This window comes from Hylaeus volcanicus, chromosome 5 (assembly GCF_026283585.1).
Source record: "Hylaeus volcanicus isolate JK05 chromosome 5, UHH_iyHylVolc1.0_haploid, whole genome shotgun sequence".
Lineage (NCBI taxonomy): Eukaryota > Metazoa > Arthropoda > Insecta > Hymenoptera > Colletidae > Hylaeus > Hylaeus volcanicus.
The window spans coordinates 26,541,237-26,568,830 of NC_071980.1; the positions used below are offsets into that span (position 1 = coordinate 26,541,237).

The following is a 27,594-nucleotide window of genomic DNA, read 5'->3' on the forward strand; positions in this document are numbered from 1 at the left end:
TGGGTCCGCTGGATCATCTGTTCCTCGAGAAAGGGCACGCGCGGGTATCGGGACGATTGCTTTTCGCGTACGCTTCATTTATTTCTCATCTATTAAAGAATATTATACCTTGGGGGTGGGGGGCACGCAATTTTGAAAAAGAAAAATCACGGTACATCGACATGCCTCTAGCAGAGGGCTGGCTAAAGAAGTGTTTACTGTTTAGAATATGCGTTTGGGACTCGATAAACTCTATAAAAAGAAGGTTATTTAAAATTGTCGAAGATAGATCGAGAATGAAGCTCGACGAACCGATTGCTCTACCACCAAAGCGTTAAGACCGATATGATAATTGCATCGTATTTGAGTAATGTTACGATTAATTGTCATTGTATTGTAGTATAGTGCCTGTGGAATAATACGGAATACCAGCGGGAACGTTACGCTGCATCTATTTTTATTCCGCCAGGAGTTTTATCTTTTATCTGTTATGCGTAATATAAACGAGTTGGCGGCGCGCGTAGAGAGCCGATTGACTCAATTGCACCTTCTCGGCTCGTCTAATGCCAAGGCCTTTGAATTATTAGACAATTTTCACCCGTACGCTTCTTTAATTTAATTGCGGCAATAATCAGGTTTTATCGGCAAACGGTGCAATTGAGCTTCAAGGTCGATCCACTTTGCATTCCGTGCCCACATCGAACGATCCGAACGATTATTGGTCTCTCCAATTCTAATCCCCGCAGTCACCTCCAATGAAAATTTATTTCGTACGGTAATTTACGAGGGAATATTCCGGCAGCGGTCTCGTTAGTACTAGAAAATTCTTATTAATACCTGAAAATTCCCCAGTTTTCAAGATTCCAAGGGCGCATCGTCTCCCCAAAAATGAACGCAGGCACGGTGCCAGAGACCCAGGAGGCTCGAACATCCACGAAAATCATTGTTACTCTTCCGCATCGTTAGCGCACTTCCGTGGCCCGTTGTTTCGCGTCTAATTACAGTCGCGTCCTTACCTGCGTCGCTGCATTCAATCTCGACCATTTGTTTTCTTGCAATTACACCAGCGCAGTCGAGCCTTCGTGCTCGTTGCTCATTTTCCCTTTAAACAAGATCATCAGCAGATTAACGTAGATCGTTATTTTTAGGTAGCGAAACAGTTCCTCGAGTTGCGCTAACATTCGCTATGTTCGCTCTTCGGCTCAATGAGATACTCGACGGATCGTTATTCGCGAAGAGCGAACAGAATTTCTGAACAGAATTTTTCAACAGAATTCGTAGCAGTGCTGCAACACGCGAATCCGTGTCGCGAAACGACGCCCAGACGCGATCAAACGGAGGTGGACCTACATACGGCGTCTACACTGTCTGGCGCGGTTCTAGAACGTCTCGATAAATTGTCCGAGGAATTCTTCCGCGGCATTTGTCCCTCTCTCGTGCCTCGTTTTTGTTGCGTCTCCTTAGAACGGAATTCAAGACGGGAATTGTAGCGGATGGGATAAGCCGGCACACCGAAAGCTGCTCGCTTCGTGCACGTTGTAAATTGATCTTTATTACAAGAAATTACGTGACTAATCTGTACATATAAAATATAAATATAATACAAGTACTATGGTACAGTAGACGCTTGTGTGTGGTACGTTCTGTCTTGTCGTGTGTGTTTGTCTATACGCTTTTCTTTCAGCGGGATCGCGAAGGTCGGTTACTTCTTAATCGATAACTTACTGTGACGCTAATATTCGTTAATCGTTGCTAATTTGTATCCACGGTAGACGGAGTGACGGCGCTCACGGCGACCCTTTCAACTCGTACGGAAATCAAGAAGGAGAAAGGATACAGGGGAAAGGAATGCGAATGTTTTCGGAAGAATCTAGACGTAACATCGAACGTATCCGTGGGATGCTTTGTCTCAGACAGAGATGGACAAAATTTCTTACGAATAACGAACGACTAAAAGGACTGACATGTAAAGATTTATTTACGAGGTTTACTGGACAGCTATACTTCTACTTGTTTATCGCGAAGTGTCTTCGATCTATAATTCAAATTATTATAGATACTTAGATAAGAATTTTGCCCATCTCTGATTCCAGAGCGACGTCCTTCGACGTTCTTGGGCATCTTCGTGGAAAGTGGCTTCTGGATGCCGTCGACAGGGAAGAAGAGTATCGCCAGTCTTAAGAATGCTGTTCGACTAGTTCGAACTGAAATCAACCGGAAGGGAAGGAGGAACCCCGAACATCGCGACGGACGATGGTTCCGAGGGTGAACACACGACATAGTCGGCAGTGGCAGGTAAGGAACAGTCTAAAACACGGACGAATATCGTACGGGTTCCTTTAACAACGGACAACGATACAGGAAACTCGGTTTATATCGTTAGCTCCGGCAGCATCGAGAACGGTCCTCTGGAATAACCGGGATTAGCAATGCTGCTCGTTAAGCGCACTCGCGAATTGCACGATTCTGTTCCGCGAACGTGGTCAGTCTGAATCGCCAGACATGCGTCTGGCACGCCATCGACGTAACGATTCTTCGTACGATAACAGTCGTAGACGATACAATTACTTGAACGATACACGTGCTGAGATTGTACAAACTGTCGCAGGGCGTAACCATGTCGACTGTATTGCTGTATGTGCCTCGTTGCATAAATTATTGAGCGAAAAATTGTTACGTCCGTAGCCTCTAAAAATCTCTGCGAAAACTGTTACTAACAACAAAAATTACTTCACATTCTACCTAGACGCTCTACCATATTCCGCTTAACCTGGGATCATCGATCTTTCGTTGTGCCATCTATAGCTGCGATACGTTGCGCACAGAACGAATGCAACTCGACCAGAAAGACGGGTGGTTTTCATCGATATCGGTCCCCCGTCTCGCCAAGCTTCGCATCAGAACGCTGGAAGCTCTCTATTTCTGCTGCGCATTACCGCCATCCCCGATTTATTTTCATCCCGTCTATTTTCATTCTCTCCGACTCCTTTTCTCCCCACTCTCTCTACACCCACGTCTTCTCGAAGCGTGATTCTCACGTTTAAACCCGTGCACGCTCTCTTCTCCCGTTCCTTTCGTCCCGGCATCATCTTTTTCTCTCTGTCTCGTACACAGGCATGCGCGTATATACACAACATCGCTCGTTCTTCGTCTCTCCAGGCTCGCGGAGCGTTCTCCATTTGCCAGAGACCGCTCTTGTATACCGAACACGAACCTTTTTACGAATTATGAATACGTCTTACTATCGAAAAGTAACTCTCTCTCTCTCTGTTTAGGCGTCTCCTCGGTTACTCTTCGAATCGGTATCGTTCCATCGTTCGCACTTTCTCTCACTCTCGCTCTCAATCTCATCGCTCGTCTTCTCCCTAAGTGAATTACAGAGCCCTACGAAGTGCGGTAACTGTTGATAACGATTAAAGCTACGATAATATCTTGAGTTAATGTGCGTGCACTAAATAATGTTACGACGCGTTTCATCGACTCTTTTTTTCCTTCGTCCCCTTTTGGTCTTAATATTAAATTCGTGTTTTTTATTTTATATTTTTTTTTCTTGGCAATCGGTGATGTCTTTGTTCCATAAGTATTTTTTCTCTCGTGTTACGTTCGCTCGAATCGGTTCGACATACCGTGTCATCATTCAGCTACGCGTCCGCGGAGCTGAGTCTATTTCTATCGATACCAGCTTTCCGATCAATTTATTTAAATTCGACGAGGTTCAAAAGAGTCTTTTTTTTTTTTTATCGAATTTCGGTCCCGAATCGTCAGTCGAGGGTCGGGAAATTCATCCCCTACGACGAAGGTCTAATTGTACGTGCTTTCTTTCGTCGTTTTTCGTACCGCTCTTTTGCACTATTATCGCGATGCTTCGATCCTTCATCGATAGAGTCGTGCACGGCACGTCGGTACTCTAATTTTTGTCGATCGCCTGTTTCTAACACGGCGAATTATCCTACCCTTCTTGGTCGTGGTTCTGGTACCTTGACTCGACGACTTTCGACCAGAAACGGTCGTTAGTGTCGGAAGTCGCGTCTCATTTGCCCGCTCCGAGTCAGGCCCAACGGGCCGATCACTCGGTTAATTTACCTAAGAAGTGACACCGACGCGTGATCAGCACACAAAAGATAAAAAAAAATGCAGCACCAACTCGTATGCTAATTTATTTAAGTCAACAAGTACTCGACGTGTGCGGCCCGCGAGTCACCGGACCGCGTCGCGTTCTACGTTAGTTCTCAGCCAACAATCGTAACATCGCTCAACATCTCTCACTGGAAACAATCGTAACGTACACGGTTCCCTTACACGACCATCGGAACGCAATGAAACGGCCGAGACGATTTCTAAAATGGCTCGTACGAGGTCGAGGTTTCTCGCAAAGATGGATAAAATTGTAATTCAGATAACGAGTATAAATTATAAACCAAACAGATTTCTATACGTTATTGATTTAATCAAATTTATTCGGACTCAATTCGACGTGATAAATCTCGCGGATAAATAGCTCTATGTTGTTTTTATTCGTTTTCTATCTGTGGAATATAATTTTACCCACCTCTGGCTATCGGAGGTTTGATTAATTGTCTTTAGAAAGAAAAAGATCGGGGAGACGGACGATCGATCAAACCTGTGAGTAAACAAACCTCCGGTAATTCTCTGCGTGTTTGAGCTGTTTAAGAAGCATCCTGGGTTGTCGTTTTAAAAAAAACAAACCGATTTACTTCTCTCTGTATTTTCCCTGACTAAAACTTTTGAAATTGTTAACGCTCGAAACCAGAACACCCCGTCGACGCGAACGATGCGCCAGAACACGCGAGAACGACGCTTCCCTCGCGAAAAAGAGCGAAAGCTTCCTTTTATTATCGATTACACGTGTAACAATAGCGACGACGTACGCCGACGATGACGACGATATAACTATGTCATTTTAACAACTATTGGACGGAGTCGAGCGACATCGTGACACCGATTACTCCTATCGTTTCTCTCATCTCCCATCATCAGCGACCTCGCTCGTCTCGTTTCTAAATCGTATTGGCGATTCGTTCGATTTTTCTCGCGATCAGCACGCGGTCGAGCACGCTGATCCGAGTCTAGGTTAGGTGATCCGAATTCCAGACATCGGATCCATCCGGCGTGTGCACTGCTGCCGGGGACAGGAGTCGAAGCAAGTGACCAACAGGACGTGGCTCTTGCAGGCCTCTACTCGTTTCTGCAGAATGCAGGTCTCCGCCTCGAGGGCTTCCAAGAACGACGGATCGCGCCAGTCCATACAGTTTTCTACGTGAACTGCAATCAGGAAATAGTGGTTCGCGCGATTATAATTTGTCTGGCAAACGTTAGAGGTAAATTATTCTTAACGCTAAAACGAATAGAAGGAAAGAGACTCACGATCGTAGCTCCAGCGGGTGTCGGGCACCATCAAGCGCTTCTTGGCGTTACGCAGTTCGAGCCTAAGAAGGCGCTGGCGTAGTCGCAGGTTGAGTATCCTGGACATCGTGCCACGTGGATCCGAGCGCAACTGCGCGCGCCTGTCCAGGATGTCCACGTCCTCGCTTGTGTACGCGAGTATCCCCGGCACCACGGACGGCGCCTGTGGCAGACGGGCCCGGCACTGGGCCCGTGACCGGAGCCCGCACCCTGCCACCCGTTGTTCCACCGCTGAAACACCCGCACAACGTCGAGGTTAGAACCCCCAGCGCGCCACCTGAGGAGAACCACCGTACGGAGGGACCATTTTAGAGGGTTTACACATGGTTTGCACGGGGCTGGGGTCGAGCTATTTGTTTACATCTCTAGACAGCTCCACCATAGACGAATATGGTCATTCGGACTATCGTCGACTTTCTACTTGGTTCTACTAATTGCAAGTGTTGCAGTTGCAAGATTCCAGACATGCATTACTCTATAGGGAAGAATCGAAAATCGATGCGACTTATTAATTGCATCTCGTGAGAGATTTTCCTCATCGCTGTTATTAAAGAAAGGATAGCCTTAGTATCAGCCGAAAAAGTTTCGTCTCGTCGGAACGCGCCGGATCCGCAGACTAATCGTAGCAATTCGCAAGCCGTATCAACGACATGCATCACCGACGATGTTGATAATTGCATTCCCGTTAACTGCGAGATCGAAGGAGGGGAGTGAAAAGAACATCCGATTAAAATGTGTAAAAAGGATCGCGCGAAGCTTCCGTATTGAATGTAATCTCGAGCGTCTTCGGTGAACCAACGTCGATGCTGATCGATCGCGCGAAAACTTAATTATCAATTTAATTATTTCAGCCGCTAATTGGAACGTTTCCTCAAACTTCGATTTCCGCCGAATGGGCGTTGTTTGCTTTCGATTCAGAGCGTTTCTCGATCTGCCAGAAATATGCGTCGAGACACGGGAAGAATGTCGGCTACCTTGGTGCTCCTGAAGGGCGCTGGTCTGTCTCGAGGAATCGCTCGCGATGCTGCTGGTCTCGCTGTCCCTGACGATGCTGTCGTAGCCAGAACTTTCGGCGCGATGCCTGGACAACGTAGCTGGAGATAGTTTCGCAGCTCTTGGCGTGGAATCGGCACCGGAATCATAGCCCTCCTTGTTCAGACCCAACGAAGAACCAAGACTGGTCATCTTGCGTTGCATTCGACCCGAGGAAGGCGCTGGCGATGGAATTGACAGTTGCAGCGGGACGGTCGCTGGAAGATAAAGTTCGCGTGATGATTTTGCTCGGAAGTCTGTAGATAACGCGATCGAGAGTACGCAAACGTACCTTGTATTTTGATATCCTCCTCGATGTCCGACTTCCCGGTGACGGTCCTCTCGGGTCTCTCGGCCGCGGTGAACAGTTTCTTCGCCTCGACGTACTCCTCCTCGGGATCCGAGCCCGAGGCTCCGTTTCCAGGTAGCCTCTCCACTTCCTCTTTGAGATTGGGGTTCGAGGCACCGTCAGGATGCCTCAGACTAGAGATGTTACAATCGCCCAACTTGCCGCAGTACCTCCTGGGGCTGGCTATGTGCGCCATGCTGTTCGGGTACCAATAGGAGGCGGTCGCTGGTCTCGTCATGCTTTGACGACAGTTGTCGCAGAACTTTTCCTGATCGGATTTCCCAGCGATGTACGCGGGCTCGCTGTAGATGCTGCCATGATTACTCGCATTGTCGTTGAACATCACGTCCGACAGGGACAAGGACTGACAGCGCGACGGCGGACGGAAGACGGCGGCAGCTGGAATTTGTCCTGCGTTAATGTTATACGAGTTGTAAACCAACGGTGGTTGGCTAACTATGGCAATTTGTTTACGGCTAAATTTCTAAACCACAACAAGAAAGGGATAATAGCAAAAACGTAGCCTACAGGACACGATCAACTCGAGCGTAGTCGGTGAAAACGGTTTGATAAAAGAAAAGGAACCATTGCTCGTACCTCAAGGAATACCGTATCGCACTTCCGTTTCTACGAGTTCCTCTAGCCAACTAAGCCAAAGTGGAAACTTACATGGAACATCTCTAACGTTCACGTTCGAGTTCTCCCTCTGGTAGGTCACGGAGTTGGAGACATTGGCGAGCGCGAGTTTGCTCTGGTACAATTCGTGGAGGCGCGCCAACTGGTCGAACTTGTGCCTGGTTTCTTGTTCCAGGAAGTCCTCGTGGTCGAAGTACGGCCTCGGCAGCACCCCCGCGCAACCCGGAGGCGGATACTGAGGTCTGTAGCGTTCCGTGTCCGACATCACCGACATCGAGTCTGGAAATGGACAAATTTTTTTACCTTTTGCCCATGTCTCCGGATGTTTCTTCGTCAAGGACGAAAGAAGTGGACAAACAAGAAGGAAAGGAGAGGGAGGACGTTTAACCGAGAAGCTGTCTCCGTCGATCAAAGCTCCAAGACGGAAAGTATCGACGAGTAATTATATCGAACCACTTCCACTCTTTGTCTCTTTCCCTCGCCTGGTCGCAATCCCTGTCTGTCTCTCTCTCCCTTACGACGCGATTGTTTTCCATCGGGCGCGCTATTACCGAGCCCGAAGGATCTAAGAACCGGCTTTCCGGGGGAACAATCTCCGAAGGCAGTCACTCGAGTGCACTTGGAACGAAGAGGAAAGGAGAATGACAGGTTGGTCCGCGTCACGGAACAGGATGCGCTATAAACGTCACGAAAAACTGTCCAAGAGAACCCTGAATATTTCCTGCTTCCAATGCTTTGCTACAATCTACGTTTGAAGTCGAGTTCTCCAGTCAGCGTTATCGAGGAACGATAGAGTTCGGATTCGAGCGAGCCGCCGAAAACGCTGATTGATTGCTTCAACCAAAATCAACCGACGCGTATCATCGACGCAAAATTTTACCAAACAAGTCGGTTTACTTACCGGTAAACGTCGAGACAACGGTGAGGTTCTCCTGACTGAGAATTCTCAAGGGATGTTCCTCCTGATCGCTCTCGGGTAACGGATTCTCTCCCATGCACAACGCGATGTCTTCCTCCGTGACCTGAAGACAGGAGTCCTGCATCGGGACGGGTTCCAAGTCCTCGACCTCGACGATCTCTAGGATCTCGTCCTCGGAAGACAAAGAGTGCCTAGACGGTAGCACGATGTCTTTGTGCGAAAGATTCAAACTCTCCATGGACACTTCCCTGCTGACGCCATTGCTCAGTGGTTCGATAAGGGGTAACGGAGGCGGAACGACGATTTCCTCGTCGTCGTCCTCGTCCTCCTGCAAGTCTAACTTCCCTTTGTCCACGCTGTCGTCCATAACCGGGCTGGCCGTCAAGTCCAAGCCGGAATCCGTGTTGGATTTGACGTTCAGCAGATTCAACTTGACGCCTAGCTTCTCGGTGATGTCCTCGATCTCGTTCGCCTTCAAACTATCGCTTTCCGCCGTGGATAACGACGTGTCGTCGTCGTCCATGCCCCCGCAGGTCTTGAACGTCGTCAGCTCCTTGAACTGTGACGATTGGCCGGTCATCTTCGAGGACTCGATCCTGGAAACAGCGTGCTTGTTCCTTTGTATCTGAGACGACTGATTCTCCACCCACTTCCTGATCATGCTTTTCTTGTGGCTGTCCATGAACCCGTATCCGGAGGAATGTTGTTGCTGAGCGTGCATCTGCAAGGTGGGCGGGCCAGTGAGCTGCATGGGGCCGTCTATCCAGGTCTCCCTTTTGTGATGCGAATCCTTCAGCATGTGCCTGGCCTCCGCAACCTTCGACTTGGAGATCCTAGGACCGTCTATCCATTGCTCGTCCGAACCGCCGGTAGACGCCGCGACAGGTATCATCTTGCTGCCAGGGGAATCGTTCGCCTTCGATACTTTTGTCGAAGTAGATTTCCTAGCTGGACTGGCCTTTGGAGTCGCCGTGTGCGCCGGGGAGGTCTGCTTCGAAGCAGTCTGCGTCAACGCTTTCACCGCTTTCGTCGACTTGTGCGCCGGACTACGCTCTTCTGGGACCTTGCTTGGTTTCTCTGCCGCCGAACCCCGCAAAGCCTTCCCCATGGCGCAACGATTGTCGCCAGAGTTTAGGCTCGGTATATAAACGGGTGGATGCTCGCCGTCGGTAGCATCGTCGGTACTTGGGCCAACGTAGATCACAGTATCCGCGGACAGATCGCTAGAGCTGGGGTCGCACTCGCTGTTCTGCCTCGCCGCTTCCTCCCCCGAACTCCCGCCGCTTCCGGTTCCCTGTGTCCCACCGCCAACGAATTTGATCTTCCTTCGCCTCATCCGATGGATCCTGGAGGCCAGTTGCACGGTCGTTAACGTCTCCGTGTAATGCTGAGCGTTCGGGGACACGTGGGCGATCATCGCGGCGTGACACGTCAACGAGCCGAGACACTCCTTCAGTAATTGGGTTAGCTTGTGCTCCTTGTACGGCAGATGCTTCTGGCCGTTGAAGATGGCGAGCAAGATATTACCTAAGCCTGATAAGGGGATGCCGCCCGACGACTTGCCGCGATCCGAATTGCCGAGGTCCATTAAGTGGAGTCTGCTCCTGCCGCCAGCAACTGCGGAATTAAGAATATTCGAGAAATGTATTCGCCGTCTGCTCCGGGAATTAATTAGCTCGGCCTATCCACTTTTGGCTCCGGGAACGAAGCCTCGCTGACTAAAGAATCTCGTTGAAAAGGACATTTTCTTCGTTGACCTTAACGAGCAAGGATTATAAGAAAGAAGTTGCAAGCTTACCTGCTCCCTTGCCGGCGACGCTGTATTGATAGACGTGAAGAGTGTAAAGCATGTGAGCGTCGCCGTCCTCTCTTTGTCTGCCGGCGACCGCAGCATCCAAGTAGAAGGCAGCACGCTCCGCGGTTGGTGCACGAAGCTCGCTGTGTTGCTGCAGTTGCAGACTGCCGAACAATGGATCGTCCCTCAAGTACACGGCTGGCGACTGCTCGGAATCTGGCGAACAAGGAGTCACACCAAGTCACGTTAACGCCGATAACTGCCGCATTAAGGTTGGACGTGACTGGCTATACCAAGCAAATGCCCTAATCTCGAATCTGAGTTCAACATAAGACGCGTAAATCACGTTCATTTTCCAACTCGTCATTCGATCCGATCATTTCATGGAAAAATAATATCCATCGAGGGAAGGACACGATCGCGCAGGTGGTCGGTCATCAGGATCGTAAATGGGCCACGCCCAGTTGCGGAACATCAGCGGTGCGCTCTCAAGATGAATTACGACGTCGGTAAAACATCGAAAGATACACAATGGGAGATATCGCGGACTATCGCTGACTGGTGCGTGTATGCTTGTATGCGAATAATTAACGTAATGAGGAACGCAGTTGCAAACTGTGATCAACGTAAAAGCACCGTCACAGCCTCGTCTGGTCTTGGATTATACGTGCGCGCGGATAATCGCGCTTGTTCTCGTTACGATGCACTCTTTGGAAGGTCAAGCATATTTCGCACAAAAACGAGGAAGATCAAACGCCAGAATGTGAGAAAGAAGGAAGTCGTTCGAGGATTACGGAAAGATTAAGAAACCTGCGAACCTTCCGGGGAACAGAATTTTATTGTTCGCCCTCGCACACGCGCGAACGGCTTTCGAACCGTAATAATACTCGCACCATCTGATCGGCTCGTAAACCAGCGTCCGCGTATTTTATGTACAGCCTCCCGTTGGTGACATATTGTCCACACCATGGAAAATGCTTTCGAGACGAAACGACGACGAGGAAAGAATATTCGAAGACAACGATCGTTATTACATGTCTATCGATGGGAGACGCGAGAAACATAAAAATGCTGGCCGTTCTCAGCCCCGAGATTCCTTGTTCTTCGATAAACCAGCTGAGATTGGAAAAATTCTGTCGCAGGTACCGAATATCCGAGGACGTTGGCGAAAATATCCTCGACAAATCGCTCGAGAATTTCTGTGCTTTCTTAAAAGAATTTTCTTTATATAAATGCAGTATATGTATACAGGAACTGCAAGCATTGAATCCGGGATGGCTCTTGCCATGACTAAATTACAAAGATATAACCGGCAGCGATTGAAAATTCTACCGAATTAGCGGTAATTGAAACGGTCGATAAATTTGCAGTCCCTCCTCTGCGTCTATCGTCACCAACGGATACGATCGCGGAGCGTAGTTTAAGGCGATGCGACGTTTAGATAATACCCTTCGTAAATTGCCAATTAGCGTTTTACTGCCCCGCGAGACGCGGGCTTTGCTTTCGTATAGCGTCGCTACCGACGTCGTAAAGGACGGAGTACCGAGGACATCGCCGATACTTGATTCCAGTTAGTAGTTGCTCGAGGAGCTGCAACGTACGCTATCTATTACGATTTTATGACAGTTTCTAACGTTCCGTGGAACACCGGATTTACACGGAGTAAGTTCTGCCGTTCTGCGGTTCGGCCCCAGAAATAATTCGAGACGCGTGTTCGGTCGAAGGGAACTTGGAAGACGAATCCGAGACAGGAGAATCTAACGAACGCAAAATAATGTTCACGCACACGTTGGGCGCGGGTGTATAAATGCGACACGAGGCGTGGCAATATCCATAAAAGGGACCAGAGTGAGAGTAATATTGTCGGCATCTGCGCCGCGTGGCATAGCCTCGAAACGGCGATGGAGGCGACGGGACGTCCACGTTGAAATAAAAAAAACGATCCTTCGCGAGAAGAATTCGCCGATATATGGACGCGTAATGGACGCTGCTCGAGGAACGATCCGGTCTCCGTACGGTTGGCGTGCTCCCGCGGTGGCATCTCGCGCAGGGGTCGAAACGCCACTGGGCCGGATAAATCGTTTTTCGACGCGTTTCGAATACTACGCGGGCGGCCAATCTCGTCCCACGAGGGTGAGCCCGTCGGAGGGTACTAAAAAAAATCTGTTTCCGTTTTTTCGAATGACCGGGGATGCAGCCGGCCTACCGGCTTTCCCAAATGTCTCGTAGACTATCCGAAATCGTAACGCTCCGCGTCCTTTAGGATAGACATGGAATTTTAGTACCAACAGAGGACCGTTACGGGGACTAAAAATATCCAAACGGCGGGTACTCGATGTGGATACACCCAGGGACACGGGAATGCGAAAGATATATCGACGCCATACATATCCGAGGTACGGTTCGACTTCTAATAAATAAAAGTTGCGGAATGGACAGTATTTCCTGGGACATTCTGCTATTTTTAGTTCGCGAAAGATCTACGATGGATGAGATCGTTAAGTATCTGTCGCGATAATCTAATAAAATTACACGAACGGCGAAGTAGTCGAAAGTGAACGACCGATCTGGGAAACTTCCAAGAAGAGATACTTTCTGAAAAAAATCCGCGAATCAACGTCGAGTTAAGTATCGCCTTCGCTCAATTATCTTCATCTCCTTCCTGCACAAAAAGGTCAAACTCGAGCTTCAATTTTCCAGCTTCTCCGTCGTTGTTTTTTTATCGCTGGCGACAAGCTGGATCGCGATAATCATTGGTCGTCGTATCAGCGGTGGATCGGACACACCGGAAGGAGTAATTTGATTCCGAGGGAATCGATAATGGCTTCTCAGCGAGAAACAGCTTTTCCCTATAATTCACACGACGACGATCGACCGGCCATTGCCACTTTCATCCGCGCGTGACGACAACCATTTTCAACAACAATTTTCTGTGGAAAATAAACGTTTCCCAAGATATTTTTACTTAATGAATTTCGACAATTTTCGTCACGGGGATAGCTCGACCTTTTCAGATAGAAACAGTCGGTACTGTGGTGGCAGACATCCTGAATGTTCTCCGAAATAAGTGTACCCAGTGAGGACCACTAGGTCGTCGTCTCGCGAGAGGGTGGAGGGTCGCTACAGGTACTAAGGCGACCCAACGAAGACCGCAGAGAAGGTCGTGGGTCGTCGAGATCCCGGAAAAGCTCGTAATAAGCGGCTGTGAATATCTGTCGTCCGTCGTAAAAGTCGGTTCCGTCTGTGCTATAACTCGAGAATCCGTAGAGAGAAGCGCGCGGCCACGTTTCGCGTTTTTTCCCCGTTACCACGGGGACAGAGGGAACGAAAAAGTTTTCTATAAATCATTTCAGTCCGTAATACGCATAGGGAATGCTCATTTAGCTGTTAACTTTATTTATACGCCTCGAGGGTATAAATTCCTAGGTACTTTTTATTCGAACTGTCTTTAATTTAATATCACGACTTATTGCTTGTTCCAGCGTCCCCTTCGATGGCCATTTTTATGCGATTATTATGGCTGCTTTCCCGAGAGCCTCTAGTTTCAGCGTCAGGCAAGGAGCACGCTTTAATTAAGGCGAATACGCGAGCCGAATTTCTTAAACACACGCGTGAAGACGTTCTTGCTCGGTCTTCGCGATTCGCCGTTCGCTGCAAGTTTCCGCAAACGGAGGCATACCCGTGCGAGATCTTGCAAAAAGAGGAGCGAGGATAATCTCTAGCGCAACGCTCCGCGCCATCTTGTTAATCCACGCAACGGCCATTAGAATTAACTTGGCGTGTTATTCTTTCATAAGAATCTCCCGGTGCTTCCGCCGTTTATTCCTAGCGGTTCGTTCGGGTTCGCGATGTTTCCACTTTTCTTCGTCTTCTCTGTGTTTCGGCTCGAGGCACGAACTCTATTTCGCGATTTTCAAATTAAGACTACTGTTGATCTCCAACGTAGACGAAAGGCGTTCGCTTCGAATAATTGGTGAACATTAACGCACGAAGAAACCGTTTCGAAATTAAAGTGGTTTCGTAGTCTAGTTTCAATTTCCAGGTTCGTACGCAGACGGTACTACGCTTTCACGACATATTTAAAATGATTGCCACCGTAAACCAACAATCTACTTGCCAGCCGAAACGCACGGAAATGCCTCGCGTCATTAAATTTCCAAGTGACGAAGTGAGGAAAGCTGTCGTTAACAAAATGACCTCCGATTCCTCTTTCACCGTGGAGAGACCGAGCATGGACCATTGCTCGCTACCATTTGCTTCGGAAGCCAGCCGGTACGTAAGACGACGGTTTTCTTTAATTGCCTACCGCACGGTAGATCCTGGGAGCGTATCCCCTCGTAAAAGTTACCGTCCCTGGTAAACGTTTCTGGTCGCCAAGAGGGACGAGGAAAGTCGGAGGGAGTCGCGCGTGGAAAAAGAAAGGGACTCCGAGGAAATGAACAGGCATATTAACGGGTCGATGGACCGACGAATCTGCTTCGAGAATGCAGTTGGATGCTAAGGACGCGAAATGAGGGAAATGTACGGAATATGAATTCCACGGAGCGAGGAATAACTCCTTTATTATAAGTAGAAGCCGCAATAATAATTGGAGCTTCCCATGTACCTGTCGCACTACCGTCTCTTTTTCTTCATTTCTACGTTGTAATGTAGCGACACGGTCCGCAACTTTAATATTCAAATGCTTCCCTTGTACGTTGCGTTCTCCATCGAAAGACTCGTAAAACGGCACGAACAGCGTGCAAATAAATTTAAGGTAGAAATCGGGTAGAACTCAAGAAAGAAATATTATCGATGGTGAAACATGTTCTCCTTCGAAAACCGTAGAATCAGATAAAGCGGTAACTGTTGCGCGAAGCCGAATAAATAATGCATTCGGTAATGGAATAAAATACCGCATTCGCGTGGAAGTAGAGGCAGAGATGTTTTGGCCGCAGATGCACCATTGGCTGCAACCCCAACCCTTCTCTATCGATCCTATATACTTTCTGCACGTGCATCGAAACGCAAACATGCGGCTTTGAGGTTATTCGATCGAGTGTTTCGGTCGAGTCGGCAAACAAATGGATATTAACAAATAATTTGTGCGATCGAAGGTTCCATTCCACCATCGTCCCTGGACTATAAACTTCGCCCGAAATGTCTCGTGCATTTGCAAATGAAACTTCTCAGTGCGCGAAACGACTCCTATCTCCTCCTTGTTCGCGAAAGAGTCGATATATCATTGGCAATAATCGTTCCAACGATCGTCGACGGAAAAAGGGAAATTTTCTTGCAGTCGCGCGGCGGATAGCGGCGGCGAAATGAAGCGGAATGAAAATTCTTGCGCACCCACGGAATACCTCTCTTCGATTTTCCATCGACTCGAACCCTTTTAGCCATTCCGCGAAACAAAACGAAAAACATTCCCGACCGCGTTTTATGCGCACGTTAAAAGCCCGTGTGACGACACGGCTACGACGTTTTGTGCGTTCTTCCATTATTCCCCATCCTCGTCCTTATATCTCTCCTTTCTTATTCGCTTCATGTGCCAAACGGTTCGAGTTTTCGGCCAAAATTTTACCGAAGAAGAATCGCTTCTTGGCTATGTTTTTTTTCTATAATATTCAAGATTATTCTCTTCTCTTATGCCTCGATCAAATATGAAACGATAGCATTGGCGCGACGAGCCGTCGATGAGAAGAAAACTTGCATAGAAAAACATTCTGTAAAATACTTTTCTCTCCCGAGAGATCATGCGAGTGCACGCGATCGCTTAAAATTGATACGCGCGATCCTCTTCGAATGTCCTCGCGAGCGCGAGCGTTCCTTCGATGCTTCTCGAAAACACGCTCGTGAAAATATCGAGTCGCTTCGACTTAGTCCCGTAGTATATTTTACTTCGGTCGACGTTAAATTTAACTTTCGTCTGCCATAAAAATGGATTTACGTCCCGCGATCGGTATACGCGTTCCAAAAAATTGAAGAGGATAGCGAGGCGGGGGTGTGTCATTCTCGAAGGAAAAACTTCTAATGAAATCGTAAAATATACAAGACGAGACTCTAGAAAAATGATATTACGAACGATTTCTTTGATTCCGTTTATGGTAAAAAAGAAAAAAAGGAATTGTTTCGGAAGAAGGAGTAAATTTTAGCGACTAAATTTACGCCCGAAAATCGAGGCAAGTCTCTTGGCAAAGTAATCGCAGTCAAATCCAAATAAATGCACGAAGCGTTGTGGAACGAAAGGGCGGACAAAGTAGGCCGTTGTTGGAAGGAATGGAAAGTGAATTACCGCAAAGACGGTATTTCGTTTCCGCTCGGTCTTAGAGCGGCGGGACTGGAGCCGTCGAAAACTTTAAATAATTACGGGGGAAGGGATTATCGAGTTTCCCGGGCAGAAAGGCTGAAATTCATCCACGGGGCTTTCGGTTCCCAGCGCTAGGAGACATGGAAAGTCGGAAACGAGAGCGAGGGAGGCGAGAGCTTACACTGGCAAAACAGACCTCGGGATACGAGTTAATTATTTAATAAGCTGGAAAATTAATTGCGTCGTTTCGAAATTAGTTAACGTTTCGGGAAGGCGGAAAGAGTCCCGGTTAAGACTGCCTTCAGGATTCGCGACGGACGCATTTCAAAACTGAAATCACCGCGAAACTTCGCCCAAGGGAGAAGCGAACGTTTTCGATCGAATGAGAGAAACTAGGAAACTGCGCCAACAAATTTACACCGCGTCTTTCGTCTTATTTTCGGAGGGGGTTAAACTACAGAGTCGAGCTCGTAGAATTCGGGGGTTGTCGAGAGAAATAGGGAAGTGCTCGCAGGGGTTCGGCGCTCTAATATTTTATTACATCCGAACTAAGAGGTTGAACCAGATTCGGAATGTAAAATTTTCACGGTTCTTTAAAAATTTATATAGATCTCTCGACGTAAGACTTCTTCGAGAAGGCGGAAAAGTTCCCAAGAGACGATAATTAAATTTTGATTCGTTCTCTCAGCTAAAAATAGAAACTGTCTTTCTTTCCTATCTCGAAAATTATCGAATTTCTTGGAACTTCCAACACGGTGCGCCCTGTAACGATAAAAAGCAGTCGCGACGAGGTTTCTTTCTAGGTTCTTTCAAGGTGACATTCTAAGCACCGCAGGATACAAATGAAAAGCATCGTAAAAAGTATGCAAAGTACGCAAAAAATTGGCACCAGTTTATGGGCTAGTCTCTCACGAAAAGAGTCCCGTTTCGTTCGACGCCGGAAGTTTAATACGCTACGTTCCAGCACGGCACGCGACTTCTGCGTTAATGTCAGCCGCGAAATTTACAACGGATTCTAAACCCTTTGAGATTATGACCCTTTCGCATTTATCGTTCCCACGGTACGATCGCGATAACAACGGTTACATTGTACGCCGGTGAATTGTTTACTAATGCATACACGCCCACCGCACCGTAACTTTTTAATTGTAAAGTTCGAGCTTAACGACTGCTCCTACCTATTGCTTGATCATTTCAAACGACCTAAGCACCAAATAACGTTAGATCGACATTAAAAAAACCATAAACCGCGTGGCTGTGGCAGATACATTCCTACGATAGCCTCGGTTAGCGGAGTTCCTGGAATAACACCATAAAATATTCATTCGCCGTGGTGATACGGAAATTCATTTTCTTTTTTAACGTTCGATGCAAGATCGCGTAGGGTGACTTTGCGGAGAAGCGACGAATGCTGCCATACGTAAGATGCAATCGCAAGTTTACTTCGATAACAAATTAATTAATCGATGGGATCGTTTCTCGTGGTCTGGCGACCCTTGCTCGTCGAGTGTTCTTACAAGTGCATCATAGCAGAGGTTCGACCCTTCGGTTTCTTATTAGTCCGGCGAGTTGGTCGCAATTTTTCGACAGGCTGGAAACAACGGGAGCAAAGACGGAAACTAGCCGAGGGAGACGAGCTCTCGAAGACAAACAAAAAGAAGAGAAATAATCTTACCCCTCAATTTTACGGATCACTGAGTGGACGAGGTGGTCCGTGAAGACCAACCCCAAATGACGACCGAGGACGATCCTTGTACCGCTCCCTGCATATTACTCGCGGAATCCTTCGCGGACGCGAGTCCAAAATAAAATAATATAAAATAAAAAGAACAAAAAATGGGAAGAACAATTTCATTTTTCCAGGCTGCCGACCGATGCGTCTCCTTGCGTTATTACGAGCCATTCCTGCCGATCCTCAGACTTCGAAGCTCGTCTGGTACTCGAGGCAACGAGTTCGCGGGTAAAACCGGATGGAACATGCGATTTCAGACATTTTACTTCGAAACATAAAGATATCCAAAACGCTCGAACGTAGAGGAACGACGCCTCGAAAATTAGACCGAGATTCCGGATTCGGTATATCGACGCTTTATGTCCGGGACAACATAATTCCCTGCGTTGTTCCCTGCACTTGGCGTCAATTAAACCGAAACGATTGTGCTGGCCCGCATTGTTCGCGGCATCGAATTAATTGCGGCGTACCTTCAACCCTATCGCGTAAAGGAGAAATGCCCGGAAAACTTTCGACCCCTTCGCAAATATATCTAAGACGCTCCGCTCTTCGGGGGTTGCAGCTGATTTCAAGATCGTCTTGGAAGGGCGCGGAGCTTCCGAACCAGTCGGAACTCTTAAAACCGGGGGGATGATGCTCGGGACAAGTGTTTCTTACGACTCAAGTTTCTTCGACGCGCGGAAACACGATGCTATCGCGATCGAGCGATCAAACGAGAAAACTTCTTCGCCGGCTGACATTAGAGCTCGAATATTGCCCGCGATTCCGTTTGCAGTGAACTCGCGTCGCTGACCAGAAATGCTGAAGCGAGGACTTCCTGAAACAGCACGTTTCATTCTCGAGGCGACAACTATCGCGGAAGAACCGAATTTCCATCTCTGCCGATGGTTCTTCGTTCTTTGTTTACGCGACCTCGTTGTAGTAATTGCGCTAGAGGTAGCCACGTTTACTCACCGTTCGCGTGCGCCGCAAGGAGGTCCCTGAGTTGCTGTTGGCCGGCGGTTAATTCCACGCAACTGACCCTGACGCTAAATCTGGCGCCTGTCCTCTGTCGTTGCTCCGAGATTCCGCGGAAGAGCCAGGCGATCGCACACGGAATCGCACCTAGCGTATGCCCTGCCTCCGGCGTGCCCAGCATCGTGTGCGACTTGCCTGAAATTTAAAAAACCCGTTAATAATTCACGTATAAATAGAAGTGAAATTTTTAGACACGCTTTTCCATCCACAGAATTTTTTAATTGATTCTTTTGCTCTGTCAATGACAGTTGGTAAAGTAAAAGAGGAGATGGGAAAAACTCGCAGGATTCAGGACTGGGTTACCAGTAAATGGGAAATCTCCGTTACAACGGTATCGCGTATTGTTTGCCAAGCGGTTGGAACGAACGGTCACAGTTCTGTCGATTAATTGCATTCTTTCGCTGGAACGTTTATACACACGGCGAATGGGGGGGGATGGTTTGGTGAAAGCGTTTGCCTCGATTACATCGTCACGTCGGAACAAACAGTCGGGTTTACGATTGATTTCCCTCGCTTTTCCCGGCCACGTGTCGCGGTGAATCGATTCGCACGGCTGCCTTTGAAAATCCCCACCCCCTCCCTCTCGTCCACCTCGTGTCCACGGTAAATCTGCAGATCGCCGTCGAACGCAACAATCGCGATGTCCGATTTGCGGCCAAGCACGACAATTAATTTGTTTACTGTTTAACGCGGACCACGGGGGAACGACGCACAACCCCCGCCACGATAAACGTCCCCCGACCATAGTTACAACGCGTAACGAAGCCCCGTCACCGGGGGATCTAATTTATAGCCAGGGCAAGATTGAAACTGATTAATTCGGTTACATTACAAGTTCACGGGCGCAACCAATGACGGATGAAATGAATGTAATCGGGATTGACGCGTGGTTGACGTTCGCGCATTAACAGCTGCCATTGATTGCCCGAAGGAAAGAGTAACGTACCGAAAGGGCCATTTTTTTTTTTCAACTGGCCCGCAACTTCGTTCTCGGGTGCGAAACTTGGGTGTTTAGTGGAAAAGTAGACTGGAATATTATCGACAGGGAAACGAACGAGTCTTATTAAAATCGTAAAATAATAGAATGACGTCTGTTCTTCGAAGAAAAGGGAGAAAGTGACGGGAGAGGTTAGAGGGAAGAAAACTGAAAGGAAAAGGCGTTAGAATCCGAGGGTGGAACCGTGGACCGACGAAGTAATGGGAAACCAGCGGCAGCCGTCGCTGAATCTTAAACGTTATTTAATTGTTTGAACGTAAGACGGTGAATTATGTTGTTATTTAATTAGAAACCGGGAAAAAGACTGGTATCTCGGCCATTCCGAGTAGAAGTTAACCTCCCGGTTGAATTCTGTAACGCTGGGCGAATGAACTGATCTCGACAGTTTCTTATTAAATTGAAAAAGTTTCTTATTACTGGGTTGGTTTCGTCACGTTTCCGTAAATTTGTTCAAGAGACTCGTTACGTATTCCGAGACCACCGCGAAAGCTTAAAATCATCTTGAGTGCGAATCTCGCGCAGCGCAGAGGGGCGCTCGTTCGAATACGTACGATTTAAATATACGTAGGTATGCTCGCGTTGTGGAAACACGAATGATGTTTACTATACAAGCATTCCATGGCCATGTATGTATTTAAATTGATTCAGGCTATAGAGGCGCAAATGAATATCGAGGCACGTTCGTTTAACAAATCTCCACCGGTGCGGGTGCACAAATTCACCTCTGAGAGCCGCGACAAAGATTTCTTTCGCACCTTGTACGTAAATGTACACCATTGCGCTTAATCGCGGCAACGAGTCGTCGATTTATGCATGAAAACGCCGCGAAAGATTCAGCGAGAACTTTACCTGTTTTTTTTTTTTCCTTCCAGAAAAAGAAGCGGAAGGAGGCGAGAAACATTCTCAGGGAACCGAGTCGCGGAAAACACGCGCAGGAGTGCTTTAAAGCCGATGCATCCGCCGATTGGAATTCTCCTCGAGTTCACCTCTTTCCGCGAGGCGCGGAACCGTGGCCCATCTCGTCGAACGCGACAACGCAACGCGAATCGGAATCCGTAAGTGTTTCCTCGGTCGTTTATATCTCGTCGATTCCAGGCGATCGAGCAGCCGAGAAGAACGTTCAAATGGACGCTGAACCTGAATGTTGCTCGCAGAGACAGTTCGACCGCTTGCTCTATCTTTTTCGACTAAAGAAAATCTTTTTCTTTCGGTAGTGGAAACGAAAAGGTTAATTAATTATTTCGACGCAAGGAAAACAATTACTAGCAAATGAATGCAAGCTCGAATCATTATCATCCGGCTGAATCGCATCGCGTTTCGCTCCCCGAATTCACACTTCGGAGATTCACAGGAGAAACGTCGCGAGAAATAAATTCTCAGCCGCGGGTTCGAGATCAAGCGACATCCACGGTTAAAAAAAAAGTAGCGCGAATCATCGTCGTCGGTGTAATTATCACGAATATTTGCATGTCAAAGTTCCGCTACGAGTCCGGGAACAAGCTCGCGTGCGCTTTCTCTCCAGGTTTTGTTGGTTAATCTGCTTTCTCAGTGGTTTCTCGCGGTGAAAGGGTTCGACAGCGCGTACCTTAAGGGCCGCGACTGATGCAGAGTAATTAGCACCGCGTTACAAAGTACAAAAGGCCGCATTGTCTGGCTGGGGCATGCAGAGAGCGCTTCCTTCGCCTCTCTCTCGCTCCGTGGCCCGTTATAATTTTCCGTACGACAAATCCCATCCCTGTCAAAAGGTGCCGCGACGTTTCTGTCGTTTCTCTCTAGCTCGTGTCGGCCGTTGATTCTTTGGAAAATCCCTCCGTGAAAGTTGTTTAAATAAATTGGGTTAACGATGAAGTTCATTTGAAAATATGACACGTGCTTCCCTCTTCTCCCTGATTGCGTTTTCTGTATCAGCATACATCTTAAATGGATCAAATTCGCGGTCTAGTTACGATGTATACTTTTTCAACGTCTTGAGACATTCAAGTTCGATCGTTTCCGCGGTGCGTGAGTCTTCTTTCCTTCTCGCTGGTGCGCCCCGCGGACCTGCTCCGCTTTTGTCCCGCGTTCGTCGCTCCTCTTCGTGTCAAAGCAGCAGGGAGACGGCGAGGTAAAGAGTTAGGGGAGTCAGGTTACAAAGAAAGGAGAACAGAAGGGGGCGAGTGACACAGAGGGAAAAGAGAAAGGGAGAGAAGTGCGTTGTCGTAGCGATGATCAAAAGCAGTTTGCTAGCGGACTTGCCTCAAGTATCTCCGCCGGTGGCGCGAGGGGATGAAAGTTCGTTCGGCTTCCTTCCACGTCTTTCTTCTCCCACGTTTCTTTATCTCCGCCTGGTAGACTCTTATCTCCCGCCGCTACCGTGCTTTCCGTGTCTCTTTCTTGCGTCTCTTTTTATTGATTTTCCCTCGCGCTAAATTTCACCCGACTTCGTGCCGCGAATTCGTACCATCGCTGGTTTGATTTTCACAACCACTTTCCGTATACTCTTAAATCACCAAAAATTGAATTAACGCGTTGCAAAGGAAAGAAAGACGGAGGACGAGGTTCCTAAGAGACATCTAAGGGTTAATTGAGCTTAGACGCCACCGTGATTAACGATCGTCTCGAAGCGTAAGGAGCTCGGGATACGGCAGGAATTCGAACCCTTTCTCATAGTCTCATTTCTCGCGTCGTTCACAGCCGATACAGTGCGCGAGCGAACAGAACAGCGAAGTTTAATCAATCTATTCGCAGGGTTCGCCGTAAATCCGTCAGCACGGAAGTTATTCCCATTGAAAATGAAACGGGACGAGGTGGAGATAATCTCCGGTGTGCGTTAAGATTCGAAAGATGGAGAAGGGGATGGAGCGTGTCCCAGTAGCATACATTATCTCGTTTCCTTTCGACTCCGCCTCTTCGTCCTCCGTTCTCGACCCTTTTCTCTCTTCGTCCATTTTCCCGGGCCGCAGAACGCACGCCTCCTATCCATCCTCCTTCCTCCCCCGGCATTGCCAGCCGAGAAAGCCTTCCTTCCCCTCGGTTGCCTCGCATAATCATGCATTTGCATGCAAACTCGATATCACTACTTAAAATGTAAAACAACTCGCGCGTCTCGCCGGCCGTGTTCCTCGTCTGGTTTCGCGGAGTACTATGAAACGCAAACGGCAAACGAGCGGTCTGAGGATGGAGAAAGATCGTCTAAATAAAGAATCAACACCACGTACGCGTTTCACCTGTCAAATGCTGTCGATCTGCGAACCTCAAGAAACTTTCCGCGTTTTCCCGACTATTTTCCTGTGCTTGAAAAAGATTCGCCCGTTCGCGCCACAGCAATATTTACGCGAAGCGTCGAGGCGTCTCCGCGATCCCTGCATCATCGCTAAGTGCAAATTGCGTCCCGTCGTTGGACGAGCGCGTGAAAAAGAGCGCAGTAGGACGATAAGAACGACGAGAATTCCTCGAGGTATTCATATTTCATGTAATTATTTCAACGCTCGACTCGGATGAGTTCCTCGAAGGGAAACAATGGCGTTTTGTCTACGAGGACGTCGAACTTTGTCGAACAAAGCCGGCGAAAAGAAGAACGGAGACGTTGTCAGCCCTCGCTACGCACCACGTAGATCCAGAAAAAGTGTTTAACCTGCTTTTTGCTTGAAACGTCGATGCTCTTCGTGCGAGCAAACGAGTATTTACGCAACGAATGTTGCTATACGCGCGCGTGTAATTGTTCTTAGCAGTTTCAAAAACTTACCCAAACCCGCGTGTCCGAAGCAGAACAAGCAACCGTCCGTTCCGTTGATGACTGCGTGAATGACGTCGGTCAGTGCGCTCGAACATATTTCAGTCTGAAAAGAATGCGAAAAGTGGTTATCGAATTTTGTACATGGCGATAAAAGAAACAGGAATTTTTGCATCGGCCACTTCCTATTTTCCATCGAGGACCGCCGCGAGCTCTACGCTGAATATTTAATTACAACGAGGAGATCGAGGCGGCGCACACCGAAACGAAAATAAACAATATTCCGCAACGATCGCGTTTTCCCAAGCAACCGGCGTCAAGTTATTCAAGTTTCGTTCGTCGAAAGCACGATGGACGCGAATTTAATTTCTCTTCATCGTCGCGCGCAGAGAAGGCCGCATCCGACGAAAGGAGGAGAACGTCAGGACTTTCGAGGGTAACGACGAAGCCTTAACTTTAAAGTGCTTAAGAAAGCGTTTGCGGGCCGGTTTAATAAACGCGCACGTAACGTTCTACGAGCCGAGAAAAGAGGGGAGAGTAAAGGAGGCGAGTATTACAGGAGGAGCGGCTTTGTTTGCTTTTAATATATTCATAGACTGGAAAAGTCTTTTCCGGGGCCGAGGAGGAAGCGCGAGATCTTCGGGGGGTTGCTTCGCCCTCCCCCAGATACGGGAAAAATATTTGTCGAGTAACCGATGACGAATGAACACACTTTTGTTCGTTATTCGAAAGATTTATCCAACGTATTTTGCTCCTGTCTGCCTACCAGCGTGCATCGTGACTTTCGAGGGCAAGGGCGACGATTATCGCCGGTCGTCGAGGAAGAGGGTATCGTCGAGCCAGGATAGAGGGAGCAAATCGGCAGAGGGTTCCCGCGTTTCGCGAATTTCCTGCGGAAGCGACCGGGAATTTCCTTCGAGCCTTCCAACCGATTCGTTTTGACCGATCGATATAGACATCGACCATCCTCTTTCGCTCTTGCAAGGGTTAGCAAACGTTTCGCGACCGGAAGGGGCGGCCAGAGAGAGAGAGAGACAGACGATGGAAAAGGGGGAGCAGGTTGCAGGGAACATCGAGAGCAAGATGAGGACGTGTCGATACCTCGACCAAACAAGATTGAAATCTTTGTGGACGAGAATCGGATGAATCTCCCAGTCTCGGGGTGGAAAGGGGAGATGAAAGCAGGGTGGAGAAAACGAGAGAGCGCAGTTGTGTAGGAAGGAAAAGAACGGAGGAAAGGGACAAACAGACATTTTCCCGAGAACGCAAGGCCAGCGCGAGAGAAGAATCGTACGGGAAAGCGAAGCGAGCGATTTGGATAGAGGAAGCCCTTCGGGGTCTTTTTTCCTCGTCCTAAAGGAAACGGAAATAAGGAGTCCAGTTCCCTTTCCAATATGGTAATTTCAATCTGTCGTTACTCGTTTGAAAGCACGCTAGACCGGGGAACGAATCTCGTCGATACGGTCCCGATGAGACACTTCTGGCTCAAGTTGCACGAGCAACGAATTTCCCGCGGAAAACTGAACGTGCCGACATCGTCCGCTTTATCCGCAAGGACTATCGAAAGCTGCGTTTTCGAGTGGCGCGATCGAATCTTATTTGTAAACCTACTGGTAAAACATATTTTCCAGGTGCGGGCTAGCCTAAATCTCGATGAGATTAACGGCGCTGAAAGGGACGAAGAAAGATCGACGCTCTTTCGCTGGACAACAAGAAGATTCATAATTATAACGGGATCATCCCAAGGGATGTAACGCAAAGCAAACATATTTCGCGGCTACCTACACCCTCGAGGGATCTCGGTAGCCCGTTCTACGTGGTCACGGGAACCGACGGCATCGCTGTTAATGAAATACGTGACCGAAGCCTTCGTCATAATCTCAAGCACTTGATTCCGCGATGAACGAAGGGTGCGCAGTTCGCAGCGGAGGAAAACATCCCTTTCGTGGATCGTAGGCTCGACAACGAATTCAAATTACGTCTCCGACCCTGGTCCGGGGACAAGCTCGATTCCTTTTCGTGGAAAATTTATTACCAACTCGCCGTGCCGTCGCGTGATCGAGTTTACGACTTGTTCGCCGTGTTGGAGATTAAAAATTTTTATACGCCCCCGCTTCGGCACTTTCTCTTACGCTTCGCGTACCTGTGAATTGTAATTTCAGCTCTGATGACTTTCGGTGCTTCTTCTTTTCGTTATCATCTCTAGAGTTCTTACGTTTTAGGGCTCCCTGAAAATTTAGCTTTCCTCTTCCGTTTTGTATTCTCAGGTAAAAATTTCATTTCCCGATTCACCGGCCAGATCTTCGTCGCGAGAAGGTAAAACGCATTCCGCGACGTCTAGAATCTCGGCACAGCTGCGAGGCTCTTCCAGCAGCTCCCATTTCCACAACTGCCGAACTTCCGTCGAAGCATCGAATAATTACGATCTCGAGATCGTCTTTATGCAGTCCGTTCCCTTCTACCCGTCGCCTCGAAGCGCCATTCAAACGAGGACACTTTCCTCGGGGACTTGGAGATCGTACGACTCCCACGAAGATCCCAAGTACGCCGTAAAAAAATTTCCAAGGAAATTTTCAAGCCGGAGGAAAGAAGAATTGGACGCTCGTACCTGCCAGCGCTCGGGGAAACGAACGAAAAATTGATAGCAGGAGTGCGTACAGTTGGTTCGCGAACGACGTGCGAGGAAGCTGGAAGAAGCCGTCGCGGGACGATTGAAAAAAATCGAGCATGAACAGGCTCCGTCTCAATTACAATCTGGGGGGTGGACATTAATTTCCACGGGTGTAAATTAAAAGGGAGCCCATGCGGTGCGACTCGCCAAGCGGCGTCGTCGTCTCGGTGTCATCGTGGCCCGCGTCGCTCCGATTCCGTTTGCAGGACGCGTTCTAGTAACGCAATATTGCCGCCGCTGCGTGGAATACCAATGACGTCAGGGGGTTGAAGCAACGGAGAGGAGTTCAGAGCGATTCTCGTGGCCCGAGACAACCTCCTTCGTCCAGGGCCGCGCGGGTATTCGCCCACCCTTGCGAGAACTTTCATGAATTACAGGGAAATCTTGGGGTTTGTATCTTACTATTTGTTAACACGTGTTCGGGATGATTGGATCGAGCAAAGTACGCGTATTTCAAATGATCGATTCGAATGGTGTTTCGTTGATTGACAACCCTTGCGCAGTGAACGACCAGCGCGTTTGCACGTGGCGGCCCTTCACCCCTTAAGGCTCGCTGGGAAGCTGGCACACGCGTTTCTCTTTCTCCTCGTGGGCCCGCGCCTCTTCGACCCTCTTCGGGTTTCCGTTCGCGCGACAAAATGTAAAACTCGTGTAAGAAAGTTCGGAAAGAAGCAGCCAGGGAAAAGGAACGCCCTGGTTGGGATGGGGCCACAGCGACGAAAGGGAGTCTTTTAATGGCTGGAAATAATCGAATGACCGCCTTTCGTGGATCTCTTAATTCTCAAGTTTCCAGATGCCTCGTCCCGCCTCGATGTTTTGGAGTGAACGACACAGCTGCAGTTAACGCGACCACCTTCCGTTTCCTCGAACCTCCGGCGGTTTCGCAACGTCGTTACTTATCGTCGATAGTTAATTTGCGAACGAAATTTTCAACATTTTAAATACTATCGAACAGAGATGTGTTTGGATTAATCGATTCATGCAATTTATACGAAAACTTCAATTACCTCTCGAAGAAGGAAAGTATATGTAAAGAGAAAAA

The 27,594-nt window shown here is 48.3% G+C and overlaps 1 protein-coding gene and 1 long non-coding RNA gene across 2 annotated transcripts in view; one reads left to right on the plus strand and one right to left on the minus strand.

The window, feature by feature from the left end:
• The window catches only part of LOC128877261 (uncharacterized), an 85,581-nt gene extending 83,371 nt beyond the window's left edge, over positions 1-2,210 (plus strand). The window contains exon 3 of the long non-coding RNA XR_008457223.1: positions 2,073-2,210. This is a non-coding gene — a long non-coding RNA (uncharacterized LOC128877261). The remainder of the gene's footprint in view (positions 1-2,072) is intronic.
• LOC128877240 (uncharacterized) overlaps positions 1,512-27,594 on the minus strand; it is a 259,027-nt gene continuing 232,944 nt past the window's right edge. Inside the window, exons 8-16 of the mRNA XM_054124383.1 lie at positions 23,894-23,987; positions 19,110-19,307; positions 10,138-10,350; positions 8,322-9,956; positions 7,454-7,699; positions 6,728-7,183; positions 6,378-6,653; positions 5,365-5,634; positions 1,512-5,262 (exon numbers count right to left, since the gene is read on the minus strand). Coding sequence (XP_053980358.1) covers positions 5,072-5,262; positions 5,365-5,634; positions 6,378-6,653; positions 6,728-7,183; positions 7,454-7,699; positions 8,322-9,956; positions 10,138-10,350; positions 19,110-19,307; positions 23,894-23,987 — 3,579 coding nt within the window. The 3' untranslated portion in view covers positions 1,512-5,071. The remainder of the gene's footprint in view (positions 5,263-5,364; positions 5,635-6,377; positions 6,654-6,727; positions 7,184-7,453; positions 7,700-8,321; positions 9,957-10,137; positions 10,351-19,109; positions 19,308-23,893; positions 23,988-27,594) is intronic.